Source organism: Ovis canadensis, chromosome 2 (genome assembly GCF_042477335.2).
Source record: "Ovis canadensis isolate MfBH-ARS-UI-01 breed Bighorn chromosome 2, ARS-UI_OviCan_v2, whole genome shotgun sequence".
NCBI lineage: Eukaryota > Metazoa > Chordata > Mammalia > Artiodactyla > Bovidae > Ovis > Ovis canadensis.
Window position 1 is genome coordinate 54,068,527 of NC_091246.1, and position 23,386 is coordinate 54,091,912.

Sequence of the window (23,386 nt, forward strand, 5' to 3'; positions counted from 1 at the left end):
TCGACAGAGGTCAGGTAGGTAACATAAATGTGTAAGTAAATGGTCAGCGTATAGGAGTGATGGGCCCTGGTGATGAATTAGAAAACAACTGGCTTGCTTAAAGCTTTCAAAAATTCTAGTTAAAAAACAAGCAAACAAACAAAATTCCTTTAGGCAAACCGCAGACAGCCAGAATAGACGAGTAGATCTCACCACAATCAGCAACTACTTTATGACTTTACGTTAGGAGTGGTCACTGACACATCTCTGCAGGTACGCATCTCTGTGAGAAGACAGAATTCTGTAACATGGTTACAAACAGCTGTAGAAAACTAACTCTTAAAGGAGATGCACAAGGAAATCTCATTAGTGTGTCTCAGGGGAAGGCAGCGTTTACAGTCTCACTCATCCGCAAGCTTGAGGCCACACAGTCTGGGAGGCATTCCTTTCTGATTCCCACAGTATCATTTTAAAGATGCTACCACTTTTACCTGTCCCTGCCACTTCAGCCATGGTCCCTTCATGCACCTGTGATTTCCCATCACCCACTGCCTGTAACATCAAAGCTCTCCATTTCCAAGCCATAACCAGACTGGCCACCAGGCTGGCGGAGGGTATGGAGAGTGAAGACAGAGTGGGAACACAGACACTGCCTGTGAGTGGCACCTTCATTGCTTACAAGCAGACCCCCTCATCTGCAGACGGAATTCCCACAGGGACTTCCTAGACAGGTGAAGCTCTTTGACACCATACCTACCTTGTGAAACAGAAGGGCTTTGTGATGCAGTCTGGTGGCTTGGTTCCGTCATCTGTGAGGTGGAGATGACAATGTGTAGCACTGGAAGTCAGTAGGTGCCAGAACTCTGAATGCCTACATTCATAGGGATGGTTGGTCTCCTCGCGATTATGAGGTTTAGACCATGCTGAGCCAGACTTTTGTTCTGTGGGATTTGGGGTATCCCTTATATACCTATGGCTCCATCTTCGTTATTATTCTAATTATCTGGCAAGTGCAAAAGAGTTACCATGGATTAACAGAACATAAAAGGAGCTGCTGCCGGGTAGGGAAACACTGTGACCAGGACTGAACTAATTAAGCCTTAGATAAGACGCTTTAAGCTCCCTCTCCTTTTATCCCTCCTCTCCATGTGTCTACCGCCCCACCCATATGTGTGTGTGTTTTTTTTTTTTTTTTTTTTTTTTACCATCCATTAGTTACTCATATGGTATTTCTCTTCTCAGCACCTAGAAATCATTTCTTACCAGACCATCCCTGCAATGTATTCTAATTGAAAAATCAAGAACATCTCTATCTGGCTTGGGTTGAGACTTAGATGAAATGGATTGTGCCTCACTGGATCTTAGAAGACTTCCCTTTATGGGAGATTTTTCTGGTTTGTGGTCCATTAAGGCATTTGTAAATTGAAGTCCTTTGATTATTAAATCTACACAACTTTATTGTGTTCCACCCTTTCTCTTGTTCCATTATAAGCTTGATACAGAACTTCTCTTAGGAAATAAATGGGAGGTGTGAAGGACAGAAGAGCCTCAAAATGAACCAGAAATAAGAGAAGACAAGTATTGGGATGAAAAAAATAGGAGTGTGGAAAGTTAGGAAATTAAATAAAATACAGGTAAATTAAAAAGGATTCGGTAATCTATATTGGCTTGGTCTTGGTTTGGACGTGAAAAAGAAAATGGTGTCCTAACTTCACACTCCAACTTTTTTGTCTTTTCAGCGTCACCGAAAAGTCAGACAAAGGGCTAGAGATGCAGCATTGAGAGGTAAAGTCCTGTCTCGGCTCCGACTTCCCTCCCCTGGGGGTGAGGTTCCCATGGACCCTGTTCCCCAGTGACCCTTAGTGCCAGGCACCAGGTGCTCTAACTGCTGAAGGCTCCAATCCCCAAGGTGACAGATTCTCCCAGAAGACTTTTATAGGGGGTGGGGTAGGGGTCTGCAGTCTCCTGCCATTCAAGGCTTTTAGATTCCTGTAGGATGTCCCTGAATCCCCTCTTGTTCTGTGTAACACTGTCTCCTGTTTTCTCAGCTAGGAGACATTCCCGGAAAGAAGCTGACAAGCCGTGGGAGCTGCTCTCGCTCATGCGAAGGTGATCTCTTGCTCTTTGCAGTCTCCCACCTCCCAGCGTGGCCTGTGGTGATTTCTGTGTGTGGCCTGGGGCAGGGTTGGGCAGAAGGAGAATGGCTGAGAGGGAGCCAGACACAGGGAGCCTGGAGCCCTGGGTGAGAGTTGCTGGAGGATAGGGTGGGGTCAGATGTCTCAGTGGAGAGTGGTCTTCCAGCTGTGCTCTGGGCAAGGCTCACAAAGGTGCTAGAAGTCAGGATTTGACAGAATGTCACTCTGTGGGTTTTCTCCCAACCATGAGACAAGTTACCCAGTCAGGAGAATGGATAGTTAAGTGCATAAAGAAGTCATCATTTTCATATTCTCTTTATAGCCACACCCTTTCAAGGGCAGACCCCTGGACCCTGCTGACATTACCTCTTCTGGTTCTGTCTTGAGGGAGGCCAGTTCCTGGGACAACCCTCAGGCAGGAGTTTGTCATGCTATCCCCTCCTAAGAGCTCTGCAGAATGAGAAATTGGCTCTTGAGAGATGTTGTGTGCATCTCCTAATCCCCAGAATGCAGAGCTCCCACAGGACTTCCATGGCCTGAAGCGAGGCTGACTCCAGGTTCTACCTGGTGACGTCTCTGGTGCTGCCCCATCAGCTAACCGTTGGCTCCCCGACCTGCCTGATTCCCTTCTAATTCAGCTTCTCAGCACAGGTCAGCAGAGAGCTTACCCACCTCCCAGTTTCTCAAGGCCCTGTGTTCCCACCAGTTGTCTGAAACCTTGCCCAACAAGCTCCAGACTCTCAGCCCAGCCCACTAGTTTGCCAAATGGCATTTCCCTAGGAAGAAAAGTAGACACTTAAACACCCAGCTGTTGCAGGCCTCAGAGTTTATGGGACTAGGGGAGGGCAGGCCCAATCTCCAGGCCACACACTGGCCAAGTGTAACAAACAGTAACAAACTGTCCATCAGTAACAAACATTTGCTATGTTTCCCTTCGCAGCCAGGGCTGGCTACCTCAGGAGGGGGCTGTGCGGCAGATCCTGTGTGCAGATCCCTGCTGCCAAACCTGCAACACCATGGCTCTGGAGATTCAGCAGTTGTTGGGTGAGAACACCCTGATTTCCCCAACTTCAGGGGACACCTCTCAGGGCTCCTCTTGCCTAGAGGTTCTGCCCATGTCTAATGTGCCTTTTGAGCAGAGCCTGGAACTTCGTTCCCCACACTCCAAAGACCTTTCAGTTCCGTCTGCAACCCTCACAGTGTCACAGAAATCCTTAGCCCAGTCCGTGGCCCAGTCACCTAGTGCAGCTGGCATCCATGATTACTGGGCTGAACATCTCAAGCTAAGGCAGGGATTCCAAGTGCCAGAGGTTCCCTCAGGGACTGAGGAGCCAAGAATTTTAGTGAATCTGCAGGAGATGATGCAGAGCAACCTCAGCCTCATCTGTGGGAACCAAGTCCAGCAGCCCTTAAGTCCCCAGGTGTCTCTGCTGCCTTTGAAACAAGAAATTACTACCCTGACACATTCAGTGGCCTTGCCGATGGTCACTGTCCTCCCTGCCCACCTGCCGTTCCTGAGTCCTGAAGTCCTGAGACTTCTTGAGGTCCATGTGAAAAAATGGATGCATTTCCAGAGGTGGGGGCTCCCCAGGCGTGTAGAAGAGTCCCTGAGGCAGCTGATGCCAAACCCGCCACTAGTTTACCAAACTGTATATAACCAACCAGTTTCTTTCGTCCACAATAATACTTCTCATTTCTCTGTTGAGAAATGTGGGACCATTTTGTACCAGAACTGGGGTTCAGGTATGGCCGGCCAGCCTACCCAGGCGTTCTGGGTTTCTGAATGGTGCGTTACGGATCCAGAACAAAGACACCTCTACCAGCAAATCCCCAGCCATAAGGCTTTAGCCCTGCCCTCGTCAGCCCTTAAAGAATTAAGTGGCCTCTATCTAATGTCTGGGCAACAGGCCAGTGACTCAGTGGGCCCCGTGCAGCCAAAATACAGCCAGCTATTCTGTGGCCTGCCTTCTCTGCACAGTGAGTCGCTGGTTGACACCTTCTTGGCTTCTCAAGGCCTCTCCAACGACGAGAGCATGTCCAAGACCCACTTGAAGGACCCTTTTCTCTTGAAGGATCCCAAGGAACTCTCCTTCCTCCCTTTGCTGCCTGAAACTCCAACCCAGTCAACTCTACTGTCTTCTCTGTCTTGTCAAGATTGTGTTGCTCCATCTGATCACCAACAAGCTCACATCAATGTCCCATTTCTGACTCTGGACGAGTGTGAAGCCTTGGAGTGGCACCTGCTGCAGAGGCAGCTCCAGCTTCAGTGGGACTTGCCAGATGTTTTTCAGAGAGATCAACATGTCCAGAGCCCCGTGCAATGTAAGCCCGGTGACAAAGCCCAGTCTTCTGAGACTCTGAAAACTTCCTGGTCGGGGCAGCCTGTCTCAGTCCTCACAAGGGAACCAGTCTTCCCGCAGCACACCAGGAGGCTGCTGGAGTACCACCTCCAGAGACAGCTGATTCACCACCGCTGGGGCCTGCCCCAGAAGATCCAGCAGTCCATCCAGTTGCTCCGGTCCCCCACTAACCAGCAGACTATACCCTGGAGCAGCACAGCCCTAGACAGTGTGAATGGCCCCCAGCCTACATCTCTGGAGGCCACTGGAGCTGATGACCCATTCTCACCTATTGTGGACCCACTGTCAGTCCCCATGCCACACTTGTTTGACAAGGCCAAGGCAATATTGCAGGGCCATATCGCCTCCAGATGTGGGCAAATTCACCAGGGCAACATCCCTGCCTCTGTATATAGATCTTGGGAGTGCATAATTCCTGGGGGCCTGGAAGTGACTCCCTTCAGCTGCATCCTGGAAAGCAAGCCCCTGGAACTCCAGGCAGCAGCTGACCAGGACCTTCAGCAGGAAGTTATACCGGGGATGCCAGAGGCCCTTGATCAGCAGCAACAGGTCTCACCAAAAGCTGTCGTTGAACATCCCAAGCTGCCCGGAGTCCTGTCAGAGGCAGCCATTGAGAAACTGGAGATGACTTTACGGCACAAGTATCTGGCCTTCTTGTCAGGGCTGCCTGCTCTTTATTGTGTGTCTCCCTCCAGGGTCATGGCCCCAGCAACCACGTCAATCACGTCCCCAGCCATGGTCACAGAGATGGTGCCTGAGCCTGTCCAATTCTCAACAGAACCTGTGACTCAGGTGACCTCACCTGAAGAGCAGGGCCCAAGTCCTGGGCCAGGCTTTCAAGAGGCCAATGAGGCTCTTTCAAACACTGCAGAAGAATTCCAGGCTGATGAGCAGGTGGAAGGAGTAATTGAGATGCTGCCTATAGAAAGCAAAACAGAGCCTGAGAGGCCCTCTTCACTTGGGGAGCACATCTTGGCCAAAATGAATTTCCATCTGAGAAAGAAGATCCTAGAGGCACAGATTGGAATTCCCATAAAGGCAAGAGAGTCTAGGGAACAAGTTGTAGGAATGTCAGAGGATGTATGTACACAGGAGTCTCTTGAGAGTTTAAACAACCAAGGACAACCACTGCTCCAGGAACTCCCCATCCCACCAAATGTGTCATGTGCCCCAGATCCAGAGTGGCTCCACCTCAAAGAACAGCTGGCCACTGAGTTAAAGGCAGTGCACCAGAAACAGAAGCAACCCAGTTGCAGCGTAGTACCCCATGGTTCTGTCCATGGGGCTTCCAGTATCTCAGTCAGTGGGGACATGACAGAGGCCCAGGTGCTTTGTGTTCAGCTGGAGGCCAGTGTGAACAACCCCAGTCTGGGGGAGCCTTGGAGCCCTGAGCCCCGGAGCCCTGAGCCCCATATGCCTGACAAGAGCAAGGACTCAGCTCAAGTCCCCACACTGGCAGAAAAGAGAGAGGAGCCAGGCAAACCCATATTGGTTGGGGACCATGGAGAAGGGGATGCTGGGTTCACACTCTCCTCCACAAGAGGAAAAAGCCACTCTGTTGAAGGCCAGAGGCCAGAAGGGATACTTCTGAATAGGACACCCCGCAGCCCCTGGCAACGGAGACATCGCTTTCACCTTGATGCTTCCTGTCAACACAGTCCTAAGCATTGCCCTCAGCCTAAACTCCCAGAGCTACCTCCTGGAGGAGTCCCTAAGGGGAAGGATTCTCAGAAAAAGGACCTGCAAGACAGTCAAGCCAAGCTCAGTGTTACCCTCAAACCAGCAAGGGTTCCCGAGAATGCCCAGCCTGTGGTGCCCCAGGCGTCACGAGGCCAGACTTTCCTGGGCCAGCTCACTGTGGGTAAGCCATTGGAGGGCCGAGTTTTACAAGGTCAGGTCTTTCAGAGGCAGGTAGTGCAAGGCCGTACTCACACGAGGCCCAGCCTTCCGGAATATGGCCTGAGAAATAAGATAAAATCTCTTTTGCACTGTGTTATACCCCAGACAAAAGGCAAAGGGCATGAGGCATCCATATCCTCTGCATCTGAGAAAGTGGCCAGGACTAGAAAAGAAAATGTGGAAAAAAGCTTGGCTCCAGCCAAACGTCCCAGGGGACGAACTAAGGCAGAGAAGACAAGAGGGGACCTCAAGGCCCAGTTTCCACCTGCCAAGAAGCAGATGGGCCTGGCTTTCATGGATGTTACCCACTCCCCAGATAGCAAGCTCCGGCACCACTCCCGCTCCCATCAACTCCACTTGGCCTCAGTCCTGGGCACCCCCCGCCACTGCCCTCGGCACTGTCCTCGAGGGGCTTGTGCCACCCAACCAAAGAACTCACCCTAACTCTCAGCTCTCACCCTAACTCTCAGCTCTCACCTCGGAAGGAAACTCTGGTCTGCTCAAGAAGACCCAACACAGTCAGAAGACTTTGTAGTCTCCCCAGTGTCTGAATCCCTTGATGAGGACTGCTCCTGTCAATTTTATTAATGTGCAAGTGGGCAGAATACCACCCCAATACACTCTATATATCTCTTAGCAGAGAGGTGTGTGTCTGCTGCTTTTCTCCACCATGGTGTGCTCAGGGAAGGCATAATGGAGGTAAATGTCCTTCCTATCTAGGGAAGGAGCTTTAACCCACTCTTAAGCTGGGACAGCATTCCACATAAAAGGGACTTGAGCAGAGAAGGAAGGCCCTTGTTTAAGGTACATTGAAGTTAAAGGTCAGACTTGAATTTGATTATCATGGTGTCCCTGGACCCAGAGAAGCCATGTGGAAGGTAGTACTGTCAAGAATGAGTGGCCAGGAATTTTTTGCCCCAGGCAAAATTCACTGATGACTTCTATACCTATGCTCACAATCTGGAGGGGAGATATTTAGGAGAGTGCCAGTGTTCCAATCTTGAGGTGGTGCTTCATACTATCAGTAGCATATAGATAATATGACAAATACCAAAAACGAATGATAGAATCTCCCCTTCTGCTCCTGCTGGTTATGTTACATCTTTCTGGAGAGCTCACCTGGGAGGCGGCTCTAGTTCTCTTGCCTGTATCCCACCTCCTCTGTCTATCAGCTGCATGGAATAAGTGATGCTGGGAATGAAGATCACAGTAGGACATGGAAACTCCCAAGGGTAGGCAGGTGAGAAGCAGGAAGGGAGAGCATGTAGATGGAAGTCTGAGTACTTGGGATAGACGCTGACATGGTCCTGAAGAGGGCATAATAAGAGAAAAGACTGGTTTGCTTGAACCAGGAATCCAACCCAGTGCCCATGCGCTTTTAGGGATTGGGGATGAATAAACTGAGTTTTGGTGGTTCATAGTGTGATGAAGAGCAGTGAGTTGAATCTTGTTGTCCAAAGGCAATGCAAATTAAAATTTCTGAACACTCACTCTCCACCCTACGAAATTGTCCAGTTTTAGGGATTGGTATACCTACAAACCGTGTTTTTGCTCAGCTCCAACATGAAGTTAGTGATTGTGTTCTAATCTTGATATATCTCAACTTTGCCCCCTTTTTGTCTGTGTTTACTGTCTCTGTTTGTTAAATTACTCACTCATTCTTACCTAAATAATACAATAGTGTCTCATATGCCCAGGGCCTAGGATAGTGGCTGGCATAATAATACCTTAATGGTAGTTGAATACAAAGTCTGGGCTGTGGAGGCAGACAAATCATTACATTAGTATGTTGAGTGCTATGGAATAAGGAGTCCTGCCATGGGATTACCGGGGTACTCAGCTCAGAAGGACCCCAGAAGGGCCGCAATAAGATAACCTTGATTATGCTGTGCACCTTAAACGCACACAGTGCTGCATGTCAATTATATCTCAAAAATGGAAGGAAGATGAAATAAACTTAAAAAATAACTTTGAGAACTATTTTACATTCAACTAAAATGTTTTTTTACTGTATGCAAATAGTTATAACTAACATGGCAAAGACAGAATTTAAAAGTGGAACTCGTGATTTCATGGGATAGACAGTGTACATGCCCAGATTCTCTAATCAGCACATATACTTGAATGTCTAATACTCATCTCACACTATAGAACAGTAACTTCTTGATTCCCTGTGCCCATCCATTATCTCATTACATGTATGAAACATGCTCTAATCACAGTATGCATAACATCAGTTAATGGCAACAGCATCTTTGCAGTTGTTCAGGACAAAAACATTGATGTCTTCCTTGACATTGTTCCCCTAACTGTGCGTATCCAGTCCATTCTCTTGTCTCTACCTTCTGAAATGAATTCATAACACGACCACTTCTCACTCACTCTGCTGCTATGATTACTGCAGTAGTATCATAACTAACCCCACCTTCTGCCTGAGACCATACTTCTAACAGTCTGTTCTCAACACCGAAGCTTAATACTCCTCAGGGGAAGTCCTGACTATAGACAGCTAGAGAGAAAGATAGATTAAGGTTAGATGATGATGATGATGAAGAAGATGAAGGAAGAGGGGGAGAGGGAGGAGGGGAGGAGAAAGAAAGGCATGTAAGACCATGAGACTGGATAAGATCACCCAGACAATGATTGTTAATGAAGCAAAGGTCTGAGGACCAGGCCTGGTACACCCTAACATAAAGGATTTGGAGGGAAAAGTAGGAACCAATAAGCAGAGACTGAGAAGTAGTCAGTGAGGTGGGAGGAAAACCATGATGCAGGAGAGAAAGGGAGAACTACAAGAGAGGCAGTGTCGTGGTGTAGAAGTGTGACATGGTAGGAGGAAGGCCCCGGTTGAGGGGTTGGCCTTGGCTAAAAGCACAGATGCTTCACTGGTGGTAAGTAGAGAGAAAGTAACCGTAGTGAGGAGGGACTCTGTGTCTCATGCGAAGAATGGTTTCTCTACAATTAAGGGAGCAAGGCAAATACCTAAAGGGGTGAATGAGGAACTGGTAAAGATCATGGCTGGGGGAGGGGTTGATACCAAGAGCCAAAGCCAGAGATGAAGAGGAATTCTGGAAGTTACCATGGCGGAGTTTTTTTTTTTTTTTTGTTAGGGCCTAAGGAATTGGTAGTAGCATGTGAATCCTGGTGAGCAGGAAGACAAAGTTGAGGTGAGTGGTCACGTGGGAACAGGTGTGGCATCCTAATTTTCAGTCAGGGACCAGGGAGTTTTGGGGGCTGGAGGAGGGAAGTAGGAAGCAGAAAAAGGCTGCCCTGAGCGGATGGGAGGGCTCTGTTCTGGACACTTCATTTCTCTCAGAAGGTGGCACCTCTGCATTCCCCACCTCTGACCTACCAGAAGAAAGAAGAAAGGCAGAAAGGGCTGTGGCCTCTTCATGGTGTGGTATGAGGGCTGTGGGATGCCCTGCCTCACTGACTCTGAAGGAAATTCAGGATGGCTCCACATACCACAACCAGCAGCGGTGGCGGGAGTCTCCTCAGATAGGACCCAGTACTTAGCACAGTGTGTCCACTGCCAGCTGGATGCAGAAAAGGCATGATGGGAAGAAGCATGAGTAAGTCCCTCCTCTGAGTACTCTGTGTCTAAGGGGTGGCAGCCCAGCCCCTATTGTGGCCCCCAGGGCGAGGAGGCACAAGGCCCAGGCCAGCTGAACCACATCTTCCAGAGTTTTCCTAAAAGCATCCCCAAAGGTCATAAGAGGTCTTGTGACAGGCAGATCCTCCCTTCCTGGTGGGAGTTGGGCTGAGAGCCACGTAGGAGGATGCGCAGGAGAAAGAATGTGACTCAGAAGGGTCACAGCAGTGACAGGTGGGAAGCTGAGTTTAATGTGCCCACATTCTGGGCTGACGTGGAGCAGGTCCTTTCCTTGGTCTTCTACAAGCTGCCTGCCCTAGAAAACCATGAATTCACAGTGCTGACCAAGTTTTGCAACAAAGAGCTGGGGGCAGAGAGTTGATCTGAAACAAAGACATTCAGGATTCTTCAGTCTCAGCTGAGTCAAGAGGTGAGAGAAGTGTCAGAGCCTATGATTCATGTAGGATGTTGCAGGGAGATGAAGCCTTGCTCATCCCATCCTATAACCCTAGCACAGGCCCCACCTTCCAGCTCCCCCTCAGCTCAAGAGGCAAAATGAGAATGAAAACTCTCATGGCAGGGAACACCTCAAGTATTCACTATTCCATAAGTGGTGGTAGATGCTAAGAATATATCAACGTTTGCTTGGGATACTTGGAGTTTGCCTCTGCCCTCTGAGATACCATGTTGTCATGGCAAAAGGCTCTGACCTTTTGGAGTCCTTCTCTTGGTCTCTGCAGAGAGCATTTCAGAATTCTGGAGAGAGAATTTAAGGCATCTGACCTCTCCTGCAGTGGAGAAGAATGGCTTCTCCACAAAATCCCTTTTCCTGTTAAACGCCAAGTCCTAGCAAATAGGGAGCATGGCCTCATCATTTTTGTACATGTATAGATTTTAACACAGCCTCTCATGGGCTTGATTCTCATCAATATTTCTAGTCTTAATTTCTAAGATTAAAATCTGTTAATACAAAAAGAAAACAATTAAAATAAAATTATCCTTATTATTTTATCTTAACGTATATAATTATATAAACTTTTATTCATGTAAGTTAGGGTTTACATCCTCACCACTCTCTGGCCTGTTTTTTCTCCTCCTCCATGCAAATCCGGTAAGAAGATGACTGCTTACTGTAACTCAGTTACTCAACAGGTTAATGCTTAATTTCTGGGTGCTGCTTCCTTTTGTGTACAAGCTGTCTCGTTTTCCCTGGAGGTACTATGTACTTTAACAGCTCTGTGTGTTTCTTCAGGCTTTTCCAGACACCCACTGTCCTACTTTAACTTTGCAAAACTTAACCCATCCTTTAAGACATGGTAGAAATGTGCCCTTGGCTGACGTCTTCCTCTAGAAGCAGAGTTTTCTACATCCTCTGTGTTATTCTACTTTCCCTGCCCTGAAATAGGTATGTATGACTCTCAGTGGTGGGATCATGCATCCATAAAAGCACAGTGTCTGGTGCATAATAATCACTTAATATGTGTTAAATTGAGTTAACCTAATGAATTAAACTGGCATAAGGTAAATATGCTGACTAGCTAGATAACAGACCATTCATTATTCAGCCAACTCTTATTTAGGATTCCATAGAATCACAGGTATTTGAAAGATAATCTAGTTCTGGCTCATATATTTTGTGTTTTATGGAGAATTTAATTTGAAGAAAGGCTTCCATGGCATAACACAGCATGAAAGCCACTGATTGGGGACAAGCTATTTTCAGATGAGTGAATTGAACATTTTTTAATATAAAATCGAGGTAATTTGATTTCTTTTGAAAAAATTTAAAGACCCAGCAATAAGGTTTTTGTTTCTCATTCTTGAAAAGTGTCAATCTTCTGGAACCTTCTCCAGTTTAGCACAGACCTCATTATTCCCTAAAGTTTCCCTGATGCAGAAACTATGTATTAAGAGCAGCACTAAGCCCCCAAAATAGTGACTCTGGCATTCCATGGAAATACACCTGGCCTTTTTCCTGTATTTGTGTTACTTGCTGGTCACTGAAGACAACTGAACTCGAGTCCTCAGATTTGCAACAGATGTGTTTCTAAGAAATATTGTTGAAAAATATTATTGACAAATTCCATCTGAGATGTATGTAGTTTGCTATTCAGAGGAATCTGCTGTAACTATACACTTAACTCTTTTGTACATCAAATGAGCACACTTGATTATATTTCTATTTCCTTGACAAGAGCTACCTCTTAGCCTGGCATATAATTCCAAGAGCTCAATTTGTCCTATTAAAATTCTGTAAAAATTTATTTTATTATTATGACATTTACTTTTGCACAGGAGAAGTTCAAGTTCAGTGTAAATGTTCTTCCTTTACAAGTAATCTTTTTGTTTGGCTTTCTCTTCCTGCATACATAAGATAATTCTTTTTACATAGCTTTTAATCACAAAAATGAAACTGTTGTCAAGACAAATTAAAAACTGAGCAACATTAAATTAATTTTTGCCAGGGGCTTGGTGAGCTCATTAGAGCTGTAGATTTAAACTGTTTTTTCACCCTAGCAAGTTTTCCTTTGGGTATATAGTTTTAAATTTAAAATTTCATATACAATTTACACATGCTAAGTGGTAAACTGTTCAATGATTTTTGATTTCAGAACATTTTCATCATCCCCCAAAGTCCTTTTGTTCTTATTTGCAGTTGATCCCTGCTGCCAGCCACACCACCCCTTGCCCACTCCCACCCCCCTGCCCCAGCTCTAGCCAAACTTAAGCCAGAAATATACTTGCCCCAGTCATGACCTCAACCTTGGGCAGTTATTGGCCCTCCTTATTCACTCATCACTGAGGTCATCACTTCCCAGCAATGCCACTGGACATGGGTGTTGCCATCACTCCACATGGTGAACTTCCTTCCACCCTAGCACAACTTGTCCCCTGCCCTGGCAGAACCTTACTGAGCTGGGGAGTGATTGGAGCTGCTTCAGACAAGAATGCTTCAGACTCTCACTGTTCCTACTTAAAGTTCAGCTGTTTTTTTAAGCACAAATATTTCACAGGTTATTGTTTGCAGTTGTTTTGAGGAAAATGCTTTGCTGACTTCCTAAGTCAGCCATTAGCTAGAAGCCTCACTTTGATGTTGTTGTTTTTTTTTTTTTCCTCAATGATATCAGTGACCAGCTGGTTGGAACTGTGTAATTAATTGCTGTCTCTCTTTATCTTATCATCATCATCTCTGTTTCTTCTACTCTGCAGTGTCTTTGAGATGGGCTTTAGTTAACTATTGCAATATTAGGTTTAAGTTTGTATTGTGTCCTTGCTGTCTACCTCTTTACATCAGTCTGGCATCTCAGTTTATTTTTATCATTTTTTTTCTTAATTTTATAAAGTTTCTTTCATGTTTTTTATTTGATTTCATAGTATTAGTAAGAAAATTGTTTCTCTGTTTTTGGAACAATGGTATTCTTTGATTTTCAAATGCTTCATATTATATAATTTTCCTAATTTACTCAACTTTGAACAAAGAGGATAGATCTAGTCTGATATTTGCCAGCTGATAGGTCTCATATTTTATTTGGATTCTTTCACCATTCACCAATGTACTGTTACAGTTCTCTTTCACGAAAGAAGCTAAAAGCCAAGCAGATGCACGCATCCCAGCATTTAAGTTTTTAATGTCTAGAAGACATTTATCCAGTTCAGCATTACTTTACTGAGTCATGACTTTGTTCCCATTACCTGGTGTTCTAACTCTGAACTAGTGTATTTACTACTGAAAACGTTGAGTCAGCATGGTAACTCTGCTTTGTTGGAAGTAGAGCATGGGTAATCCAGTCTCCAGTGTGTATTTCTTTCTCTTTCTGCACCCTGCCCCCCAACTCATGCCTTGACACCACAGGGTATAATACTGATGGGCCAAGTTCAATTACTGGATGTTATAAGACTCCAAAGTGAATCTAGGAATGAAGCACTGAAGAATCCTCAGGGAAGGATTCCTCTTAGGAAGATTCCCCTCAGGAACTAGGTCTCTAATATGATGGTTAATGTTTGTGGCTCTGTGCTGTCTTTCAGAGACACTTATATGAGCGCACTGGCCATCATTTCTCAGTATGACCCATCTACATAACAGAACTAATTCCTTCCAGTGATTAAAAAACACCATTGATATCATTGATTTATATCTTTAGTTTCCTCTGCTATTGTATTTTCGTACCACATCGGTATTAAATTTGAGGGGGAAATTAATGACCTGCTATCATATACTGAAAGTATCCAAATACTGGCTAACTAATAGAACCCTTAAGGGTAAAGAATCTGCTTGTCAATGCAGGAGATGAAAGAGACATGGGTTCCATCCTTGGGTTGGGAAGATCCCCTCGAGGAGAGCAATGAGACCCACTCCACTATTGTTGCTTGGAAAATGCCATGGACAGAGGATCCTGGCAGGCTACAGTCCATGGGGTTGCAGAGTTGGGCATAACTGAGCATGCATGTACTATAAGCTTTTTAGCTTATATCCCTGAAAAATACATTTTCTGCTATAGTTTCTATGCACAGAAATATTTGGAGGAGTGTGTACTAGAGCAGCAAACATCACATTTTAATATACAGTGCTTCTAAACATTTCATGTGCATATGGATCCCCTGGGGATGCTATTAAAATGCAGTTTCTGCAGTTCTCACAAGATCCCTGGTGATGTGGATACTGATGGTAAGAGCAGTACAGTGCTAGAAGAGTTGGCATGCTCTGACTGTGATTTGGGGCCCAAATCACTCGTAGTGTGTAGTCTTTTGTTTGCCAACTTGGGCATTTTCATGGTGTCAGACTTAAATGAGTTAATTTTCAGGATAAGACTGCTTTTATTCCTCTGCCTGCTTGTTGTTCACTGCTTTCTAGACCTCTCCTCCAGTGTAATTACTTTCTTGTTATAATATTTTCTTTAGAGAATCTTCTTCATGATTGGCATTTTCAGTTTATATGTTGTAGCTCAGGATTACAAGGCATTTAGCTAGAAATGCCCAAAGAGTAAACTTGATCTCATGTACAAGAAAGGTAATGGTGGTGTTTTCAGTGATAGCACCACCTGAAAATAGCTTGTTGGGGTGGTTTGGTCAGTGGATACAGGCAGGAAACAGCCATGTCCAGGAAGCTTTAAATGCCTTAAATGTTTGGTGCCGAGGTCCAGCCTCAGCAGAGTCCAGGGATATCCTCAGGATGGACAACGTCGGCGAATGAAGAAAGATAGATAAAGAGATAAAGAAAGAGACACAGGGTGACCAAGCTTCTTCGAATGAGGCCCATTACTTTATTCTTCTCTGGGCTTTTATACCCTGAGTTATACATACAGCAAGGTGAAAAATGCAGTCAACTCAATATTCCATCAGTAATAACTTTTATCAATATCAGGTTCCTTCTGTAAGAGTCTTATTCTCTGTACATCATCTTCTGTTCCGGAGGCCTGTTGATATTCCATGACCTCCTTTTGATAAAGGTTGGTCAGCCAGAACACCAGAACAATGATTTTTTCTTAAAGTGTTTCTTCTTAAATTCTTAGCCTGCATCACCCTTAAAGTACAAAGTTGCATTTTGATGGAGCAAAGATTCAGCAGGTAACAGCAAAGAACTTATTAACTCAAAGACTAATGTTGCTAATGCTAAGGCTATTACTTGTTTTTTCTACATCCTGACTATATGCACTCCCAGGAACACAGTGGATAAGGGATGTGAGAACTTGGCAGTAAGCATAGGCTCAACAATGTTGTAAGAGTCTGGATAAATCTGCCAAGTAAGCTAGAATGCTAACAGAGGGTTTGAAACACTCCTTTCATGCCCAGGAGATTTATCAGGTAGAGCCCTAAGTTAACTCTTTTGGTCAGAGACAGCCCCTTGCTAATGTCAGAAGAGCTGGTGAAAGACATAAAATAATAAAACAGACAGATTCTGGTTCGGGGGTAGATGCTCAAGCAGGTCCAGGGGGTCCGTCGAGTCCTGAGGCCTTGCTCTTCAGGACTCTTCCGCATGACCTTGTCATGGGTCAGATGGCCCAGGGATTCCCTCGAGTCCTGCATGACCTTGTCATGGGTGGGCTCTCCTGTGCTGGCTCCCAGCAGTTTGGAAAAAGCAAATTAATGCACGTAGCATTGACACCAGTTCTGTAGCCTTGGACAATTCATTATAGTTGTTTTTAATACTCTAAGTTTCATAAAATAACTAAAAATTAAATTTCATTTATGTCTTAAAATAGGTCAGCTCTGTTCAATAATGTTCAAGTTTTGTATATTCTCTACCAAAAACTAGTCTTTTAAGTATCTTTCATCTTACTTTTTAAGAAGCAGTTTGTTGCTGCCTTAGCCTATAGCCATCTCTCCTTTCCTTCCTGCCTTCTTCCCTCCCTGCCTCTTAGCATTTAACGCTCTCCTTTTCAGTCCCGTCATATAAAAAAATCCCTTATGGCCGCTTCAACACTCCCTACTGAATTTCCAGCCTCCTAACTCTTCTGGGTTCCAAACTGTGCCTAATTAAGCTTTTCATGAATTTCTATATCATTCTGATAAGGCATCATCCAGTAGACCCTGTCCCTGCAGATCCAGCTTCTGACTTCAGGGAGCAAGTTTTTTAATATTTATTGGTATAGCTCTATTTTTATTATTATCAGCATGAACTCATCTGTTTTTATTTTGCTGTCTCTAGTCTTTCTGAACATTCATAATTGTCCTTTTTGTTGTCTACTAAATTATGTTCCACTATTATAGGAAATCTCACTTGAAGACAGACCTAGCAATACATTTATCAATATTAACTTTTAAGACAAATATTTCACAGCCCTTATCTACCTACTTCAACTTACTCAGTTTTTATGATTCTTATTTTTCATTACATACTAACTTATTTATGTTCTTTTTTTATGTGCACTATCAAGGTTAGTCCATAAACCTACAATTTCCCAAATAGTATTTACTACAATAATAATAGGAATGTCAATTAATACAATAGACTAGAGAGTACCAACATAGACAATTATATGTATATAAAACTCTGTATGTTTAGAGAGGTTCAGGAAGTGTTGTTTAAGATAGGGTATTATAGAAACAGGGTAACATTTCAGTAGTTTAAGGTGAATCCCTCCTTTATTGTGTTTCAAAGTCAATCCATATGGAATAAAAATATAAACATTGAACCAAATTATAATAGAAATTGATAAAGATTAAATCATTTATGAAGTATCTAGAAGGAGGATAACATTCCTTTTGGAAGAAATTTAAAAAGGTATAAATGGATGATTGATAGCTTCAAGAATATATGTATTTGAGATTTCTGTACCACTAAAAAACATCCAAAGGGGCTGATATATATATAATATTTTTTAAAATTCACATTTATAAAGAAGGCATTCAAACTTGGAAGGATTAATAAAAAAGAGGGTATCAATGCATTTCACTAGACTGTAAGCTCTGAGAGGACAGGGACATTTCTTGATACTTCACAGAAAATGCCTAATGGCTCAGCGGGTAAAGAATCCACCTGCAATGCAGGAGACGTAGGAGACGTGGGTTTGATCCCTGGGTCAGGAAAATCCCCTAGAGAAGGAAATGCAACTCATTCCAGTATTCTTTCTTGGAGAATCTCATGGACAGAGGAGTCTGGAGGGCTACAATGCATGGGGTCGCAAAGAGTTGGACATGACTGAGCACATGGCACTCACAGATAATAGGTCCACAAATAAAAAGTTAAATAAAAAGTAAAATCTTATTACTGCAAGATCTTAAAGTCTTATTACTGTATGGATAAATAAGTGAAACAAATAACTCTGGACAGCTAAAACATGCCAACTAAAATAGTTAAAAATAGGATACAGTATCAGCAGTGTTATCGTAGAATTGGTACATATTCCTTGTAGTGGCTCTTTAAATTGGTAACCTTTGGAGGTAACATGTTAATTTGTAATAAGGGCATATGATACCTCAGGCATAAATTTATCCTAATGAAGTAGCCAAGGTTAAATATTAATATTTCATATGTACAGATTAATAGATATAAATAGTGAATATTTCTATATTCTCTCTATATTTATATGCTAAAGATATTCAATCTAACTTTATAATATTTAATATTAGGAGAATGATTGCTTGCATTTTCACTTTGCGTAAAGGGTTTGTTATGAAACCATGCAAATATTATTAAACAATACATATTATTATGTTTTGATTGCAACTATAAAAATTCTATTAGCACATAAAAGACATGCATGCATGCACAAATAAAATCAGTTTTATGTGGGTTATGGACTTGTCTTACTATTATTGTTTTATATATTTTAATATCAGTTTTAATTAATAAATATAAAATGGTTTCTGTATATAATATTTATCCATATATTTCCATAAATTTATGCATATTTAATTTACATTCTTAGGAGCCTAGTAAAGCTGTTGGATGGCATCACCGACTCGATGGACCTGAGTTTGTGTCAGCTCCGGGAGTTGGTGATGGACAGGGAAGCCTGGCTTGCTGTGGTCCATGGGGTTACAAAGAGTCGGACATGACTGAGCAACTGAACTGAGTAAAGCTGTTGGTCTCCTAGGGAAATTGTAGTTGTTACTTACTGACCAATAGGCTCTCCACTAGTGATAAATTCACCGTGGTCATGGTTTAGTCACTAAGTTGTGTCAGACTCTTTTGCGACCCCTGGACTGTAGCCCACCAGGCTGCTCTGTCCATAGAATTTCCTAAGCAAGAATACTGGAGTGGGTTTCCATGCTCTCCTCCAGGGGATCTTCCCAACCCAGGGATTGAACCTGCATCTCCTAAGTGTTCTGCATTGCAGGAGGATTCTTTACCCACTGAGTCACCAGGGAAGCCTGATATACTCATTAATGAATATTTACAAGAGAGCTGGAAGCGTAATGTCAACTAAAGATTGAGGGGAAACCTGGAAGAAAAGTTCTTGAGGCATTGTCTACCTTAACAGACCTATGAAGCAGAAAGCATGTCATGTTTTCTGCATATAGAGAACAAGGCTTAGAGGCATCCCAAGCTGTAGTTGCAGCAATAACTGATGGGACCATTTTTGAATGGATTGACTGGTGGATACCCACTAGGAGATAATTTGCAACACTGAAAATATTAACTGTACTTATTTTTATGTCTTGGATTTACATGTGTTAAAGAAATAACTGGTTTATTGAGATATAATTTACAAACTACAGCACCCCTTTAAAGTGTATAATGCAGTGGTTTTTAGTATATTTACTGAATTGTACAATTATCATTTCTATTAAATTTAAAATACTTTTTATAATTTTATTTATTTATTTTTGGCTGTGCTGAGACTTCGTTGTCACACAAGCTTTTCTCTAGTTACAGAGAGTGTAGGCTGCTCTCTAGTTGTGGTGTGTGGGCTTCTCAGTGTGGTGGGTTCTCTTGTTGCCAAGCGCGGGCTCGAGGAGTGAGGGCTCAATAGTTGCAGCTCTTGTGCTCTAGAGCACAGGCTCAGTAGTTGTGGTACACAGGCTTAGTTGCTCCATAACATGCTGGATCCTCCTGGACCAGGGATCAAACTCATGTCTCCTGCACTGGGAGGCAGATTCTTTACCACTGAGCCAGCAGGGAAGCCCTCTATTGAATTTTATACCACTAAAGAAACCCTGTACCCATTAGCAGTCACTCCCTAGTTCTCCTCCCTGCAGCCTGCAGTAACCCCTAATCTACTTTCTCTATCAGTTCAGTTCAGCTCAGTTCAGTCTCTCAGTCATGTCTGACTCTTTGCGACTCCATGAACCACAGCACACCAGGCCTCCCTGTCCATCACCAACTCCCAGAGTCTACCCAAACTCATTTCCATTGAGTCGGTGATGCCATCCAACCATCTCATCCTCTGTCGTACTTTCTGTATAAATTTCCCTATTTAGGACATTGCATATAAATGGAATCATATGATTTAAGTGGTCTTTTGTGTCCGGCTCCTTTTTTTGTTTTTGGCCACACCAAACATCTCGTGGGATCTTAGTTCCCCGACCAGGGATGGGAACACATGCTCCCTGCATTGGAAGCTTGGAGTCTTAACTATGGGACCACCAGGAAAGTCCCTGTGTTTGTCTTCTTTTATTTAGCATAATGTTTTTAAGGTTTTAATGTTGTAGTGTGGATCAGTGTTTCATTTTTTATGGATGAATAATTCCTTTGTTGGTGATAATACCACATTTTGTTTATCCAGTTGTCAATAGATGGGCATTTGGATTATTCCAGCTTTTTGTCTTCTATTGCCGGAGTCCAGCTCTAGCAGCCAGGGAATCAGCCTGATATAGCCTCTGACTCATAGTACAGAATTACACGTTTATTTCAAGCTTCAGGTTCTCTTTTATACTTTGACAAAAGCATTAGGTCAGAGGTTCAACTTTTTAGTTTCCCCCACCCAGATTTACTGTACTTAACTTGTGATTACATTGTAATTTATGCTACATTGCTCAGTTTATTTCTTATCTTTTTAAATCCTGTTTGCCCCTAGCATCTTAAGATCACTATCTCCTAAAAAGGCTTCTAGCTATTCTTAATTATTCCTAAACCCTAAACTCAACAATCTTCTTTTGCCATAAATATTTCCCTCACAAACAGGTCTCAGATAACAATCCTTCCCATGGCCTCAAGCTACGGCCTACATGCTCATCCTGGGACATTCTTTGTAAAAATCCTTGAACAAATGTCAATGGTTACTTTATAGATTATTTTCTGGGCACAACTGTAGAAGGCTTTGTGCTTTCTCCTGCTTCTCAAGCACTTTAACATTCTTTCCAGCCAAGGAAGGAACAAGTCAGAATCACAAGGCCTAACTCCTTTGTCCTGGGGCCGTGCCTGCAAGATGAGGAGAGGGCATTGGGGCCGTGCCTCCATTTTGTCAGTAATGCCTAGTGCAGCTCCCGACATTCTATGATCATATTGCTATGAGCATTTGCTTATGAGTGTTTGTGTGGATGAGTGTTTGTATGAATATATATTTGTTTTCACTCCTCCTGGCTGTATACCTAGGAATAGAATTGCAGGGTCATATTGGAACTCTGTATTCTGGGGGATAGATAGACTCTTTTCAAAGCAGCTACATCATTTTAAAATTACCTTGAATGGACTGTAAGTCAAGGTACTTAAAATTCATTTCCATACTAGTGATGAATTTTTATTGATTTTACCCTGACCCATCTAGTCCCCAAAGGCACTATTTGTAAATCATCTGACAAGAATTAAGAGTATATAGTTTGACATAGATAACTACTTGATTTTTCTCTTCATTTTTATTTAAGGGTAACTGACGAGTATAGGGGTAGAACCCATTGATTTTGCTGAAATTGTGGTGAATAAAATATTAGAGTATGAATTTAAAAGAATAAAATAATGTGGAATAAAAACCATTATATTGGTTTTTAATCATCATCATTATTAAAGAGTTTAGAATGGCTAAATGTTTCATAATGAAAATATTTTGTTTTTTTTTTTTAATGTAAATTTATTTATTTTAACTGGAGGCTAATTACTTTACAATATTGTATCAGTTTTGCCATACATCATTGTGAATCTGTCATGGGTGTACACGTGTTCCCTATCCTGAACCCCCCGTCCCATCTCCCTCCCCATACCATCCCTCTGGGTCATCCCGGTGCACCAGCCCCAAGCATCCTGTATCATGTATCGAACCTGGACTGGCAATTTGTTTCACATATGATATTATATGTTTCAATGCCATTCTACCAAATCACCCCACCCTCACCCTCTCCCACAGAGTCCAAAAGACTGTTCTATACAACTGTGTGTCTTTTGCTGTCTTGCATACAGGGTAATCGTTACCATCTTTCTAAATTCCATATATATGCGTTAGTATGCTGTGTTGGTGTTTTTCTTTCTGGCTTACTTCACTCTGTATAATCGGCTCCAGTTTCATCCACCTCATTAGAACTGATTCAAATGTATTCTTTTTAATGGCTGGGTAATACTCCATTGTATATATGTACTACAGCTTTCTTATCCATTCATGTGCTGATGGACATCTAGGTTGTTTCCATGTCCTGGCTATTGCAAACAGTGCTGCGATGAACATTGGGGCACACACATGTCTTTCAATTCTGGTTTCCTCGGTGTGTATGCCCAGCAGTGGGATTGGTGGGTCATAAGGCAGTTCAATTTGCAGTTTTTTAAGGAATCTCCACACTGTTCTCCATAGTGGCTGTACTAGTTTGCATTCCCACCAACAGTGTAAGAGGGTTTGCTTTTCTCCACACCCTCTCCAGCATTTATTGCTTGTAGACTTCTGGATAGCAGCCATTCTGACTGGTGTGAAATGGTACCTCATTGTGGTTTTGATTTGCATTTCTCTGATAATGAGTGATGGTGAGCATCTTTTCATGTGTTTGTTAGCCATCTGTATGTCTTCTTTGGAGAACTGTCTGTTTAGTTCTTTGGCCTATTTTTTTGATTGGGTCATTTATTTTTCTGGAGTTGAGCTGCAGGAGTTGCTTGTAAATTTTTGAGATTAATTCTTTGTCAGTTGCTTCATTTGCTATTATTTTCTTCCTTTCTGAAGGTGGTCTTTTTACCTTGCTTATAGTTTCCTTTGTTGTGCAGAAGCTTTTAATTTTAATTAGGTCCCATTTGCTTATTTTTGCTTCTATTTCCAATATTTGGGAGGTGGGTTGTAGAGGATCCTGCTGTGATTTATGTTGGAGAGTATTTTGCCTATGTTCTCTTCTAGGAATTTTATAGTTTCTGGTCTTACGTTTAGATCTTTAATCCATTTTGAGTTTATTTTTGTGTGTGGTGTTAGAAAGTGTTCTCGTTTTATTCTTTTACAAGTGGTTGATAGGTTTCCCAGCACCACTTGTTAAAGACATTGCCTTTTCTCCATTGTGTATTCTTGCCTCCTTTGTCAAAGATAAGGTGTCCATAGGTGCGTGGATTTATCTCTGGGCTTTCTATTTTGTTCCATTGATCTATATTTCTGTCTTTGTGCCAGTACCATACTGTCTTAATGACTGTGGCTTTGTAGTAGAGCTTGAAGTCATGCAGGTTGATTCCTCCAGTTCCATTCTTCTTTCTCAAGATTGCTTTGGCTATTCGAGGTTTTTTGTATTTCCATACAAATCTTGAAATTATTTGTTCTAACTCTGTGAAAAATACCGTTGGTAGCTCGATAGGGATTGCATTGAATCTATAAATTGCTTTGGGTAGTATAGTCATTTTCACTATATTGATTCTTCTGATCCATGAGCATGGTATATTTCTCCATCTGTTAGTGTCTTCTTTGATTTCTTTCATCAGTGTTCTATAGTTTTCTATATATAGGTCTTTAGTTTCTTTAGGTGGATATATTCCTAAGTATTTTATTCTTTTCATTGTAGTGGTGAATGGAATTGTTTCCTTAATTTCTCTTTCTATTTTCCCATTAGTGTATAGGAATGCAAGGGATTTCTGTGTTGATTTTATA

General features: G+C 42.9%; 1 protein-coding gene across 1 annotated transcript in view; it reads left to right on the top strand.

The window, feature by feature from the left end:
* LOC138433503 (protein SPATA31F3-like) overlaps positions 1-23,386 on the top strand; it is a 181,449-nt gene that overhangs the window by 101,782 nt on the left and 56,281 nt on the right. The window contains exons 2-4 of the mRNA XM_069576276.1: positions 1,719-1,764; positions 2,028-2,088; positions 3,055-3,158. Coding sequence (XP_069432377.1) covers positions 1,719-1,764; positions 2,028-2,088; positions 3,055-3,158 — 211 coding nt within the window. The remainder of the gene's footprint in view (positions 1-1,718; positions 1,765-2,027; positions 2,089-3,054; positions 3,159-23,386) is intronic.